Consider the following 14,502-nt stretch of genomic DNA (forward strand, 5'->3'; position numbering starts at 1 on the left):
TTGTCTTTAACGGCCGCACATTAAAATCCGCACTGCAGTGGCCGCAAACGGTATGCAGCTAGGTTTGGTGCAAGAAGGTTTGCAGGGTGGGTTTGGATTTGTCTTTACGATCCTACCCGATCCTCCCCCCGACGATGATTTTGTGTTTACTAGCTTGCGCCAGCCTACCCTACGAGTTGTAGCCGGATGATCGCGTTTTGGTCACGTAAAAGGGAATTGAAATATGAACACGGTGCTACTACTTTCCAGGATGACGACGACCGAAGAAATATTAGCTACCGTGTGGTTCGCTGTTCGCGTAGCGCATGACGGTTGAAATCGGGTCCAGCTATGGGACGCATGTTTCGGACGTTGGCGCACATTAAATGGATGTAAGGTGCACGTTCGGTACTACTCTGCTGGACGATAGGAAGGGCCAGCTGCTGCTGGTTCACTTGCTTCCCTCGGGCACAATTTGAATGGATTTTTGGCATAAAGCTTTGAAGCGGGCGAAGGCGGCAGACGATCATCAAGTGAAGTTGTTTCAATGCTGCAGCTTGTTGCTTGTAAACTGTCTATTTAATGTGGAGTTTCCTCTCGGTGCGACTGTAACAGAAACACAACAATCAAGCAGTTCCGCATTAGTTTCAACTACTGTTTACTTTTTCGGTTGAACAGGTTGTTAGAGAGTGCTACATCCATTTTACCCCTGATGTCGTATTACTGAATGAATGAGTAACGACTCTTTCTCATCAGTTTTAAATATCTCTTCTATAACTCCCTCCCATATTCGAATGGCATTAAACAAGCTTCTTTGTATCATGACAGAGGTGTCAAACTATTTCTAAGATCCTTCAACCTAAGTAGTGAGTCAATCTATCACAGGCTTCGATCATTTTCCTTCAAGGGGTTTCTTTAAATCGACTTCTTTGAATCATGTCAGGAGTGTCTAACTATTTCCAGGATCCTTCAAATTCGGTTGGGAATCAATCGAGACACATAATTTAATTTAATTTATGTATCTAATTTCGTTAATATTGTATTTTTGTCAATGTCTCCCAATATATTCTTGTCAATTGATGGTCCTTATGGATTCTTTCGTCACTAATATATTCTTGTATTGTTAGGACCCACCAATTGTATCAATAATTTTATTTTCTTTGAGACAGTAGTGTATTTATGTAAGGATCATTGAACCATCTTCATGTAGCCATTGATCACGATCAGTTATTCAATACGTGCATACGAAATAAAACTTATTTTCCATCACTGAAAAGAGGACTCCAAGAGAATGTATTTTAATTAAATTATGTGACATTCAAAAAAAATGTGTCCCATCTTGTCCCTTGGTACAATAAAAAAAAGATCACATAAAATATTGATAAAAGTGTGCGGACGGTGTACTCACCTTTTCATCGTTTTGCGATTCCTTCGCATTGCTAAAAGGAAAAAAACTATGACAAGATCTGGTAAAAATATAATACATCATTATTACATGCTGATTGAGAGTTGTTGTCTAGTTTATCACGCAGAACGGGGTGTCATTGTTGGCTCTACATGACATATCCGTGCACTTAATTACCTACTGCAGCACTTGTTTCACAATGCAAATCATCGTTTTAAACAAGTGGCTCTTTCCGATATTAATTATCCTTCACGAAAGTTCACAGTGCAACTAGTGTTTACACTCGACAAACAGATAAAAACATCCACAGTGAGTGTGATTACAAGCTACTAAACAGTTCCATTTCAAGGTGATAGGCGAACAAAATAACGCTTCGTGTTAGGTCCAACGTTTGGATTGCGTGCAGTGATGTTGCCTTTCTAATTACATTCCCTTCCATCAGTTTTACCAGGGTTTTTTTTTGTCTTCTGCGATGAATCTGCCCTCTGAGAACGAAGAAAAACGGCAATTATTGAAACAAAAAGGCACCCAAAACCACACTTAAATCCATGATATTTAAAAGCATGTTTTATTTTCCTTCAAAACACTCTCACATCCTTCATCCTTTTCCGACAGCGTAATTGTCTTGGTGTGTTGTCTCTCATGCTACATTTAATCAGATTAAATCCAGTTGATTTATGCTGCACGATAGCTTTACCCCCGCCCCACTACTTCTCGAGGCCCATAATGATCAAGCAATAACCGATTGGCGATGGGCCGTCATTTACGATGTGCCAATTTGCATTGACCACTGGTATTGAGCCACGCCACGCCCCAGCCCCCGTGATCCCCGCCGTGCACTCTCTTGTTTGCGCCCTTGCCCCAATTACGGCCCCAGTGCTTCATTAGGATACCAGTACCAGTCGGGTTTCTGTGTTGAGATCGAAAAACGATGTCGATGTAAATTATTAAAGGCTTAGGAGTGGCCTTTAGTTGGATTCATTACGAACAGGCTTACGGAGATGAGAAGCTCAGAAAATTAATATCTTCACTTGGGAAACTGTACAATAAAGTGGTCGATTATGTCTCGAAGTATGTCGAAGTGATTCCTGAATAGTCCGTTGAAATAAGGACACGATTAGGAGCAGAAGTAAATTTTACTATCTTATGGGGTGGCAAGCTCGTGTGTCGGTGATCCTACGTACCTTACTATTGTTCTATTTATACTTATTATTATTCTTTCATTTATCCTATTTGTTAATTATTTATTTAGATATATGCTACATTTTATCAAACCAAATGGCATGCAAATATCCAAATTTGGATGTAGTGGAAAGCAATAAAACGTTTAATACTTCAATAAGTTCCAATACATCATAAATAAAGAGGAAAAGGAAGAACTGAACAATTAGCATACAAAGCTATAACTATAAATCTCATCGCGAAATTCAAATTTAAAAAGACTTCCAGAATATTTTTATGTTTAAAATGCATTTATTTCTCCCTTTTTACGAGCAAAATTTCAATGTGCAATTCAAATTAAAAATGAAATTTTAAAGTTAGAATTAAAAATGATTATTATTGCAGTATGCCATAATTATAGCAAACTACTATCAATGTTCGCTATAAAATTAAAGCAAACAATTTGTCCACAGAAAGATCACCACGGGTCCACAGTGCACGATCGGGCATGATCGTGTCCGCAAGCAGGAAACCACAGTGAGTATCTCACGCTCTCACCTGTTTTCAAATCAATTGTGGAATTATTTTCATTTTTCGGTTGTCGTTTTGCTGTTGAGATTATTCATTTTTGGTACGAATAAGCAAATAGCATGGTTAGCTAGCTTAACGTTGTTTTGTTCTGGACGTGCTTGTATGACACAGTATTTGATGGAATCATTAATATTTAATTGATTATTACCATGATTTGCATAAAATCGTCAATAAAACTACTGCGGCGCTATAAACTAAAATCAATCGTAAAACGATCGTGGAAGATCCCCACCAACCATTGATCGGAAGCGTGCGGCTCGGATACCTTCGAGCGTGAGCTTCAAACTAAGCACCGTTTGCTAAATTCTCGGCCAGGTGTTAAATTGCGCTCAACCCTAGAGCGAACGACTCAATTTCCCTGTTTTTTTTTATTTACCCAATCCTGCATGTCGTCCTGCGATCCTCACTACGTCATCAGTTTGCTTAAACGTGAACCACATTCAACGAACGATTCGGTTCGCTATTCAATCACAACCACAGACAGCCGCCTTAACCGCGTGCTTCAATATTGACCGTAAGCACATTGTTCTAAAAGCGAAAGCCAACAAAGCGTGCAGAACGGGCGTTGTAGTTTGAACTGGACCGTGTTGAAGAAGACAAAAAAAACGCAATGATCCCGACCGTTTCAAGACGCCACCGAGAGAACGGACCGAGAAGAGCGATGCGACACCAACGCCACACCACACTAGAGCCCGGATGACCGGGCTGTTGGTACAAACTGTTATCATATTCCGCTTACCAAACCGCTGCTGCTTCACTTCAACCCTCTGATATGCGACCGACCGTCTTTCGGCGGGGCATAAACCACAGGCACGAACCGTCAAATACACACATCGAACTCACGAACCCCCACACACGAGCGCACGGTTGTGTGTGAGGAATATAAAAATTATATCAGAACCCAGCGGGACCCGCTATTGTCGTTCCGCCGTCAGCTGAGTGAGGTCGTCGTCGTCTCCGTCGTGGTACCATGGTGAAACAAGTGCCGGAACCGCGATAGTAGTTGCCACACATCCGCACGAAAACAAAGCAAGTGGTTAGGCTGGGGATCAATTTGGCTGGTGAAGAAACTACCTTCAAACAGGTGCTGCAGTGTGCAGAATAATAGTGAACACGTGTGTGCTAGATCCCACGCAACAAAAATCACTGCAGTGCCCGGGAGATCATGTGCGATCGAAAAGTGGTGAAGGTCGTGTGAGCCTATTTAGAGGTGGGCTCCCTTTTTGCTATCAGTGTCCAAAATATCTGCGGTATTTCCCCCGATCCAGACGATTGTTTTAGCTCTGATCGACGCAACAAAATGACGAGCTACATCGAAGTGAGCATACACTCGGAACCGGAAGATGACGATCATCACGATCTGTCCGATCTCGAGCTGCAACAGTGTAATAGCAGCGGCAGCCGGCAACACCTGCTACAAAGCATCACAAATGTAAGCAAACCCCAACAATCCAGATGGGGGCAGAGGGAGAATTTAAGCTTAGCTGAAGAACCACTATCTAATCGAAAGTGTCCTATCGTGATACTTAACCCACCACCAACCCTTTTCTCGAGATCATAACGTGCCATCAATAAGACAGGGGGGTGTATGATAGGGCGACAGCCAATTCATACACAATTGACAAGTGATAAGTGAAACAAAAAAAAATAGATTACAAGAGAGAGAAAAAAACAATCAAGTCTCGCAATCGTGTAAAACCTCGTTTGTTTGTTTACGTGTGTGTATCTTCCAGGCGTCCCAATTTGTAGTAGCATAGCGTAGCCAAAACACCGAACGAACGATAATGAACCAAATGTCACTATTATGTACGAACAATTTGGAGCCTACGGCGTTAGAGAGTTAGGTGTATGTGTGTATGTGTCTGAATTTACAAACGAAGCACATCGAAGAGTGTGGGTGGTGGTGTTGTGGGGATGGAATTACCTTACCCCCCCCCCCCCCCCCTCCCGTTCAGCTGGGTGCGTGATAAACCTTTGGTTGAGGTTGAAGTGTTACCCTCTTAGGCGTTCCATTGAAATTATTCGCCTTATAATGCATCGGTGGTAACGCGATCATTAGAGGCAGCTTGAGGAATGAGGAATGAGAACTGCTGTAAACTAACGGTTGGCGTTTTGATTTTGAGATTGTAAGGGCAGACTTACATATGGGGTCTTATAGCAATTGATGGAAGAACTAAACCACGTTGAGGTTGTTGATGTTCCCCTAACGATAAGAGACGTTTTTAACCACATTTATGAGGTTTTTGGAAGGTTCATTTTTCCCATGTAAAGCTTGGTTCATTTAGAAAGAGGGCACTTAGTAACTAATGTAGCTTTTTTATACCATTATTTCAATTGAAATGCTTTCTAAAAATGATACAAAGGTACATAAAATGAAAGGAATTCTTAGACTACTATCCAATATCCTTGGATAGTGATTCGCTTTTCCCCAATTTCTGAGCCATTATCGTCCAATATCTCTCCATTGGGCGGCACTTAGGGCAATTAAGTGGATTCGAGTGTTTTGGGAAAATCTTTACTGCATTCTCGTTATACTATTGTAGCATCTTGCCAATACAGGACTTAAGCATATCGTGAGAACTTATTGTTCTTTTTAGATTGAGATAGCAATGTACTTCTCATCTAAATCCTTCTTAAAGTTGGATTCGTCGTACAGTAGTAGCGCGATCAAATCATAGTCCATAGTGTTAGGTTTATCCTTGATCTTCCGAATGACTATCAAACGCTGTATGCACCTACAGTGCAGACGACGGACAGTGCCTTCCTAATATCTCGGAGGATATATAGTGAAATTGCATTAACATTGAACTTATTGCAGTCTTTACTTCAGCAAACCAAAAAAACTGTTCCTATTATCATTGCAACAAAGTGCTGCAATTGTAAATGAACCTTCTCAAATGAAATTTCAGAATTTCAAAGCAAAACCACACGCTGAAGTTCACACTCTTCGAGGAGCGTCGATCGCTCAACGCATGCTTCGTTACCAACGTTCACGCGCGTTTGCTCTGTGACGTCCTTGATTGGAAATTGATAAACAAACGAGCGAATAAAAAAGATAATACACAGCAACGCGAGCTACTTCAACATGTTTTGCCGGCTCAGCGCGACCTCACACAGAAAGAAGAGTGCCAAAATTATCACCAATTTCCGCCAGCCCCTGCTGCGGGAGTAGGGAATACAGCCGATCCTTCCCGCGTACACTGCACGGAGTTTGGGGAGTTGGTAACAGCAGACGATTATCGCAGACGTGCCTATCTTTCTCCGGCGTCATCACCACCGGCGAGACGTAAAAGTGAGTCCCCCAATCGCTGGTGACGATGCCCCTGGAGATTAATTTACAAGTGGAGCACACTCACTTGCGCATCTTTCGAAGATCAAGATACGATCGGGAGCTACGATCAAACTACGTCAATGAAAGGTGTATCACAACAGTTAGGGACCAACATTGGGACATTGGGAAAAAACAAGACCACGGTCAACAATTAGCCCTGACCGTCATCCGGGCATATATCTAGGGAAGGGCGCATTAACTGCTTTCATCCGGAAATTGGGCAAACCTGCCTTCAGATCACAATTCCATTGTGGAATTGCCAAGTCACGCGTTTTGCCCCAGTGTCACACTGTGTGCTAATTGGAGACCACTCCTCAAGCTGCTGTGTGTGCCAAGCGTTTAATGCGTGTACTTGCACAATTCATCTCCAATCTGCTATTAGTCGACACGATTAGCACCATCTCACCGGATGCTGCTCTCGGCTTTTTATAAAACGACCACGCTATGCATGTGTGTCTTTGGAATTTCTAGGCATCATCTCGAGTGCGTCATTGATAATGGTTTAGGAAAACTAATCTAAATTTATTCTGCTACCCTTATTGCAGCTTTCCAAACCCGACTGTCTCTTCACATCGGCAGCGCAATCGTCCAACGAGTCCTATGGCAAGGCAGAGAAGCGGAAGCTTATGTGGGCCACACTGTTTACGGTAGCGTTTATGGTAAGGAAGAGCGTTACTTACGAATATTTGCACAATATCAATTCCTGTCTCGTCAAATCAACTTTCTTTCTCAATGGCAGACAGCAGAATTCGTGGGAGGATACCTGTCCGGCAGCTTAGCGATCATGACGGACGCGGCCCACCTGCTTTCGGATTGCATCAGCTTCGTGATTGCGATCATTTCGATCTGGATCTCGAACCGACCGGCCGACGCCCGGATGTCCTTTGGCTATCGGCGGGTCGAGGTGCTCGGTGCGCTGCTGTCCATCTTCGGCATCTGGGCCCTGACCGCCGTGCTGGTGGTCATGTCCGCCAATCGACTGATCGAGGGAGATTACGAGATCGACGCCGATACGATGATCATTGTGGCGATCCTGGGCGTCGTAATGAATATAGCGTAAGTGTTGTGCTCCACTGACGGGGTGGCGCTCTTATACTCATTACTACTAATCCCACCGATAGGACGGCATTCATTCTACACGGGTCCTGCAGTGTGGTGCCACACAGCCACAGCCACGGTCACAGCCATGGAGGACATGGTCATCATTCGCACAGCCATTCCCACGGCCACAGCCACATTTCTCGGCCACGGTCGAAAACTCCTCAGCTCGTCGCACCACGCCTCTCACTGTCAAGGTCCTGCTCGCCGCTACCACGTCGGATGCTTCGCGCACAGTCCTGCGATGAGAAAAAGTGCGACAAGCTCGAGCAGCTCATCATCCCGAACTATCCACCGAGCCCGCAGACAGGGAGTCCACTATCGTCGCGTCAGAACAGCCGGCACAACTCGTTCGCCCTCACCGATCACAAACAGCGGCCAAGCCTGGACACGATTCTCACCAACGCACGGCTGAAGCTGCACAAGGAAAGCCTTCGACATCGGATGAGCATCGACGCTGGGTTGAACTCGCCCGATCTGATCAGCTCGAGCAAGCTGGCGTACTCGCGGATCAGCACCGAACCGGAATCTTCCACCCGGGGGCACAGTGAGGATGAGGAGCGCGGAGGCGACCGGTTGGATGCATCCTCTCCAGAGCATCATGCGCATCATCATCATCATCATCATCATCAGGAGCAGCATTGTGCGGAGGACGTGTTGCAGGATGACAGCAGTAATCTGAACGTACGTGCGGCCATCATTCACGTGATCGGCGATTTCATACAAAGCATCGGCGTGTTGGTAGCTGCAATAGTGATCAAATTTGCGGTAAGTGTTGAGCTTTATTCGAATGGCCGGTTCTTCGGAGTGTACTTACGCGTTCCGGTTCTTCGTCGTCCACAGCCTCACTTGAAAGCGTTCGATCCGATCTGCACGTTCGTGTTTTCGCTGATCGTGCTCGTCACGACGGTACGTATCTTCCGCGATTCGATGCGCATACTGGTGGATGCCGTACCGGTGGACGTGTCGCTTGAGCGGCTCTCCGCCGAGCTGGCCTACATCGAGGGCGTTAAGACGGTGCACGATCTGCGGGTGTGGAGCGTTTCGACCGGGTGGAACGTGATGACGGTGCATCTGATGATCGGTACGTATTTGGGAGGGCGTGCTTCGCTTCCTTCCTCGATCAAGCAATTTAACAAATTGACTTTTTTCTCGCAATTTTTCCACCAGATCCGTTAGCGAACGCTTCGGAAATTCTTGCCACGGCGGATCACATCGCGCGGCACGATTTCCGCATGAAGCACAGCACGGTGCAGATCGAGAAGATGCACTTTTAGCGAAGGTGATCACCATCTTCGCCTGCCAACACACACACACACAATTGTGATTTCACAGCCCTGCCGCCGTCCGTGCAAGAAGCGATCCTCAATACTTTCTGGTCACTGCACAAATGCGCTGTGTTAATAGGTTATAAAAAAAAGGTCACAGTCTTTTCCAGTCTGTAAGAACAAGTCAGCAATTAGGGATTTAAGAAAAAAAGGCTAAATAAAAGATAGTTTTAAACATTGAGTGAACAAATAAACGACGTAATGTTTGGACGATTTATTTAAATCCATTCGATTTTGACGCATTTATAGTTTTGCTGACATCTACACATAAGCCAAACAGAAAAGGAACCGATTTATATACTTTAAACAGGTGTTACACGTTTCCCTCGAGACTCTGTTGTGTGTTTGTGTGTTTGTGTGTCTATTAGAGCGCGTCAAGAGCACCATAACCGGCTTCATCATATCAAGCGCGCAGCTAGAAAGCTGCAGCATATACTAATCCTAAATACGTGTTTTGACCTTGCCCCACTCCCAAGCGGGAGGGCTCTTCAAATGTGTTTCTGGTGTGTGAGGAGGGTTTTTTTATTACATTAAAATAGGTAATGTTTGCTTCACAAGTTCAAAGACTTCTTCCGCTGTGTACGCGTTCATGTGTACGTGGGTTGTGTAGTTATCGCAAATTACAATTCGTGTTCATATATTGGTGGTTTTGTTTGCATGTTTTGCCTTTGTTTCAATTTCAAATTTCTATTATAATTCTCGATAATTAGAGTTCGTTTACTTCGTGCTTGTGTTTATATGTAATTCAATTTATCCTACCGCTTTTTTTAAATGGTTTTTATCGCTCTTTACTTGTGTTTGCTGTTGCTTTACTATTATAATAGTGTTCTCCTCTTTGTTTGACATTTCTATATATTTGACCTATACGACCGTCGTTTTGCAGCTGCAGCGCTACGTTTTTGAGTTCAGTAAAATGTGCAAAAAAATTGCGCAAATCGAAAAATAAACGCACCGAAGCGTCACTACATATCGTCCAGGGAGAACGCTCCCTGAGTTCGCCCCCATCCACCTTAGTTCAAGCTTAATTGGGTCCTCGTTGTTTACTAACTTCACAACACGCTTCTACACCACTGCTTGTAGGTGTTGGATTAACACCGATCTTTTGTTTAACACACACACACATATCATACATACTTTGCTGGGACGCGACAGGGATACATATAGCGTGTGTGTCTGTGTGCACGGTTACAACACTCCATATACTGTTGTTTATGGGTAATGACTTTTGTATGCTTTCTTCATCTAGATCGCTTAAATAATCGTTTCTTGAGCCACTGCATCACAAAGCATATAGTTTCGTGTGTTTTTTTTAATGATCCGCTTTGTATGTTGCATTTTACTATCAACGTGTCACGTTGGAGAGTGACTGGAGGCGTAGAAAATGAAACAAAACGCAAAGAGAGAGAGTCTTAGTTTCTCAACATAAATAACAGTTGTTCCCTCAAAATGGAAAAATGCATAGCAAAAGTTTTACAAGAATGAATTTTTAAACTATTTCATGCAAAGAACATAAAAACTATAAAAACCAAAAATAGTACGCTTTAAAAGGAAAAAGAGGGGAACCGCAAAAAAATGCTTTATTTTTTGTTTTGTACTCATAATGCGCGCATCAAAAGTTTGCTTTCTTCTGGTCAAAGAACGATTTCAATAAGGCACTCTTGCTCAGTGGATAAATTTTCGCTAAACGCAATATGTTTGTGTGTTTATCTCGATTTTGTTTCATTCTTTCGTTTTGCTGCTGCTTCTCCACTCTTAACGTCAAAAAATACAAATGCTTCAAAAATGTGTCCATCTAATACGCTCGCGTTCGAATTTCACCTGCTATCACACCTATTTTGCATATCATAAATGTGTAATGAAGGCTTTTTGCAAAGGAAAGGTATCTACGGAAGAAGCCAAAAAAGCCAACGAAACTGTTAAGCAGTAGTAGAATGAGACTGTTTATGTTAAGCAACGTGTAGCAAAATACAAATGCGCTACATCATGGCCCGATCGGGCGGCTAGTAGCAATAATAGTGTAGTAGTAACGGTAATATAGGCAATTCGCAAACGGAAGGCAATTTAAGCTCGCGTGAAAGTAATCGGCCTGCGCTCCCGAGTGGAAAATAATCGTAGAATCTATTATCTACAAATATTTGTCCCCTCCACGACAGGCAGGCGTTCTTCAAATTGGAAGAAAAACTGTTGTAAAACTCTTGTACATATCTCATCATCATCACCACCACCACCACCGCCACCTGCCACAAAATGCAAAAGCAGCTCATGTCTGTTGGAGGAGGATGAGGTTGGATTTCTTTCGCCACTAGTTTCAACAAGAGAGGAGAGCGTGTAAAAGCAACACGCGTTATACACGCGCGCTACAATAATAATAATAATAGTAGTAGTAGTGGATGCTAATAATAGAGTAATATAAGCAGCGATAATAGAACTAGATAAATGATGTTCGATTGTTTGCTTCTTTTTTTGTTTGTTAATAAATAGAGATTCTTTCTCATCTTACATTTCGATTTGCTTCGGTTTCGCAGTTTTGTGTTTGTGTAGCTCCACTGCATGTACATTTTAGTAGTAGTATAGTATAGTATGGTTGTGTCGGTTTCATATTCAACGTGTGAGTCGTGGCTTTAAAAAAAAACTAATAGTTAACACGCGTGCGTAGTACGACCGGGATGCGCAAAGGGCAAAAGCAAAGATAACGTACACCTAAACTCTGCTACTAAACCCTCTTCTCTTCGAGGGGGCTCTTCTACTTGAGCTTGTCTTTAAGAGTGTTTGTTTGTTTGCTTGTTTCCTTGGTTAAACCTAACTTGCCGTCTTTCCTTTGTATCTTGAGCTAACCAAAACCTAACCAAGTCCCTTCTTTTATCCCTCTTTCAAGGTTTGATTACACTAAGAACAAACAAATCAGTTTCTCGATTGCATTTTGCACGCGGGTCATGGAAAGTGGGACTTGCGGTGCCCAAAGTGCAGCAGCAGCACGCGGAAACGGAAGGTACGTTTTTGTCCAGGAGAAAAAATGGGGTTGTTGAATTGGTTTTAATGATTTTTAAAAAAGTCCTTTCGTGTCATTTTACATGTAAAAACTAGTACTTACAATAACAGGCATAATAATAAATTTATAATATTCGACCGTAAAAATGTATAAAACAATCACATTGTTGTGTACGTGCTTTCCAACAGTTCATAATTCTTGCTTCACGCGCTTCCTTCTGGTCTCCAGTTTATGGTTGTTACGGGTTTTTTTTTTGATGATCGTTAGAGTTTTCTGCTATCTTAGTGCAAAAATGGGATAAATGAAAATGCTCAAAACTTGCTTCCACCTTGTGGTAGAGAACATACATCGCGGGTACATTGGAAGGGATGGAATTTGTATACAAAAAAAACATCCGAGCGATACCAACCGGTGGTGTGATCGGACAAATTTTTGAAGGATGGGATTTTGATGTTGATCATAGTATCTAACGTAGTCTTGCATTCACATGAACGGGTGTTTCGGTTTATTTTTCGCCGTGACGATCGGTGCTGCGGGTATCACTGTTCCGGATAGCTTAACGAAAACTGTCAAAAATAAGGTTCAGTCCAGTGTGTGTGTGTAGTAAAATTTACAAAACATTACTCGTCTCTCCACCAAGTGGTCAATTTTCCTCACACCGCCTAGCGTTAGCTCCATTCCGCTTGCGTTTCATCTTAACTAGAGACAGCATCTACAGTTTGTATGGTTGTGTTTTGTTGTCGCTTTCAATAAAATTTTCGCTCGGTTTTAGTTCGAACTCCGATATGAGCCTATCTCAGGTATATGGGGGGCGCGAGTGATGGAAAAAAAGCTTAAAGCAATCGTACTGTTGCTGCTGCCGGCTCACGAGATCAACTCGTATCGACCAGCGTCGTCGTCGCGGCTGCTGCGGCGGTCCCTACCGGAGGGACGACGGCCGTACTACAGTTGCTGTCATCACCACCACCGACGCCGTTTTGCTGCGCTGCTGGCTCGTCGCTTGCCGGGGCAAATATTTCCACGGGCGTCTGCTGCTGGCTGTTAGCCAGCTTCTGCTTGCGCTTCATTTCCATCAGCTGCTTCCGCTGGGCCTCCCGCTTGGCTGCCGCCAGCGCGGCGGACGCCTTTTTCGCCTCGACACCGTTGCTGCCGTCCGTCACGGAGGTGCCGTTCGCTGTGCCGCCGGTTTTGTACGGACGCTTTACCAGCTTGGTGCGCGTCGCTCCCGCCGTCCCATTGCGAGCCGGTGGCGGTGGACTCTTTGGCGCTGGTTTCTACAACGACAAACACAGTTAAAGAGAGATCAAGAAGTGAGCGGAAATGAAACGAAATTGTACTTTGCTTGACGCAAATTACGCGCGATGCTACCCTTTCCGTATAGCAAAATTTAGCACAAAAGGAGAACCGATACTCTTCGTGCTAGAAAACTTACCCGCCAACCATTTTTCCGGAACGAATCAATTTCGGCAAAGCTAGCGTCGACGTTGTTTACCTGCAGCATCACCATGTCCCAGAAGCCTCGCAAATCTTCGCCGGTCGTTTGGAACTTTTCGTCCGGCGATTGGTTGAGGTTCGTGTAGCACAAATCTAGAAAAGCAATTTAATTCACAAAAAAGAAAATTAGTCTCGAGTTTATGTCTGTTTCCTAGATATGAATGCCTTATTTTCCATTGCTGTATATCGCTTGTTTGCGAACGCTTCTTATCAATCTTTCTAATAACCTGTACGAGTGTGAGGGTGCTAAATGAAACAAACACACCGTCGTGTCACCTTCGGCTGTATTAATTAATGCGAAAAATCAAAGCGTAACTCACAGAAATCGTTACGGGCCGGCCCAACCAGAAACACACAAAAACACGAACAGGAGGAAATGATTGTATGGCCTACACGCGGCAGCAAATAATCAACGCACGAAAGCGTTTGTTTTGATGGTGGCGGCCGGCCATCACACCGCCTTTCGCGCGACCATCTATTTATGGATCGATGGAATGTTTTGTTTTGCCTTTCGTGCTATTCGTTGACAACATTTCGAGCAAATTATGCGTGAGTCAAATATGCAATATTTAAACATTCCATCTTCCATGCACACATTGTTTCAAAATTATAAAGCGACTATTAGGCCCCTGAACAAAGGAATAAAGATAGTTTTCGTGTTTCAAAATCAAAATTCTTATCAACGTAATTGATTTATCTCTTCAAAGGAAACGACACCACGCGCGTCATTCGACTTTCAATGAATCTACACTATCTGGGCATTAATACTACACCGTGCAGCTGTTCTTATCTTTGGATAATCTTTTCCACGGTAGAAATAAAAACATTTAGCGCCACGTGACGCTGCGAAAACAGATCTACAAACAAACGTCGCCCCGGGTACACTGCAATCGCACCGCAATACTAACCTTCAAATTGTTTCATTTTTTGCGAACACAGCAGGCGGGCCTTGCCCACAGCAACCAGGATGTATCCGTTAATGTCCTCGCCGAACTCGACGCCATCGGCCTAAAATTAACAGCAGAAAAGAACTATTATCCGATGCCAAATCGTACACTTTAAGGGCGGACAAGACAAGCGGCGGAACGTGCAAGTGGACTGGGAGAGGAACCGGCACATATATGTC

At 43.7% G+C, this 14,502-nt stretch overlaps 3 protein-coding genes across 7 annotated transcripts in view; 2 read left to right on the forward strand and 1 right to left on the reverse strand.

The window, feature by feature from the left end:
- The first annotated feature begins 1,784 nt into the window (after nucleotides 1–1,784).
- Nucleotides 1,785–14,502, forward strand: part of LOC120954768 (probable nuclear hormone receptor HR3) — a 509,904-nt gene continuing 497,186 nt past the window's right edge. Inside the window, exon 1 of the mRNA XM_049610199.1 lies at nucleotides 1,785–1,794. The gene's annotated coding sequence lies outside the window, so the exon portion shown is untranslated. The remainder of the gene's footprint in view (nucleotides 1,795–14,502) is intronic.
- Nucleotides 4,034–9,116, forward strand: LOC120960164 (zinc transporter ttm-1-like). The gene is made up of 6 exons (XM_040384164.2): nucleotides 4,034–4,568; nucleotides 7,013–7,126; nucleotides 7,207–7,523; nucleotides 7,589–8,333; nucleotides 8,409–8,649; nucleotides 8,736–9,116. Exons 1-6 carry the CDS (start codon nucleotides 4,437–4,439, stop codon nucleotides 8,840–8,842), a joined length of 1,656 nt encoding a protein of 551 aa, XP_040240098.2. The 5' UTR covers nucleotides 4,034–4,436; the 3' UTR covers nucleotides 8,843–9,116.
- Nucleotides 9,093–14,502, reverse strand: part of LOC120960165 (uncharacterized protein DDB_G0283357-like) — a 40,965-nt gene continuing 35,555 nt past the window's right edge. For all 5 annotated transcript variants that reach the window (XM_040384165.2, XM_049610201.1, XM_049610202.1 and 2 more), the window contains 3 exons: nucleotides 14,285–14,384; nucleotides 13,315–13,469; nucleotides 9,093–13,156 (listed from right to left, as the gene is read on the reverse strand). In XM_040384165.2, the coding sequence (XP_040240099.2) occupies nucleotides 12,755–13,156; nucleotides 13,315–13,469; nucleotides 14,285–14,384 (657 nt within the window). In that variant the 3' untranslated portion in view covers nucleotides 9,093–12,754. The remainder of the gene's footprint in view (nucleotides 13,157–13,314; nucleotides 13,470–14,284; nucleotides 14,385–14,502) is intronic.

Source organism: Anopheles coluzzii, chromosome 3 (assembly GCF_943734685.1).
Source record: "Anopheles coluzzii chromosome 3, AcolN3, whole genome shotgun sequence".
Lineage (NCBI taxonomy): Eukaryota > Metazoa > Arthropoda > Insecta > Diptera > Culicidae > Anopheles > Anopheles coluzzii.

What these genes read in the sequence shown, in the direction of transcription:
- LOC120960164 (XM_040384164.2), top strand. Translation starts at nt 4,437, where the DNA reads ATGACGAGCTACATCGAAGTGAGCATACACTCGGAACCGGAAGATGAC. An exon ending in TGCTACAAAGCATCACAAAT is followed by an intron (nt 4,569 to 7,012) that starts GTAAGCAAACCC and finishes CCCTTATTGCAG; the next exon opens with CTTTCCAAACCCGACTGTCT. An exon ending in GGCGTCGTAATGAATATAGC is followed by an intron (nt 7,524 to 7,588) that starts GTAAGTGTTGTG and finishes TCCCACCGATAG; the next exon opens with GACGGCATTCATTCTACACG.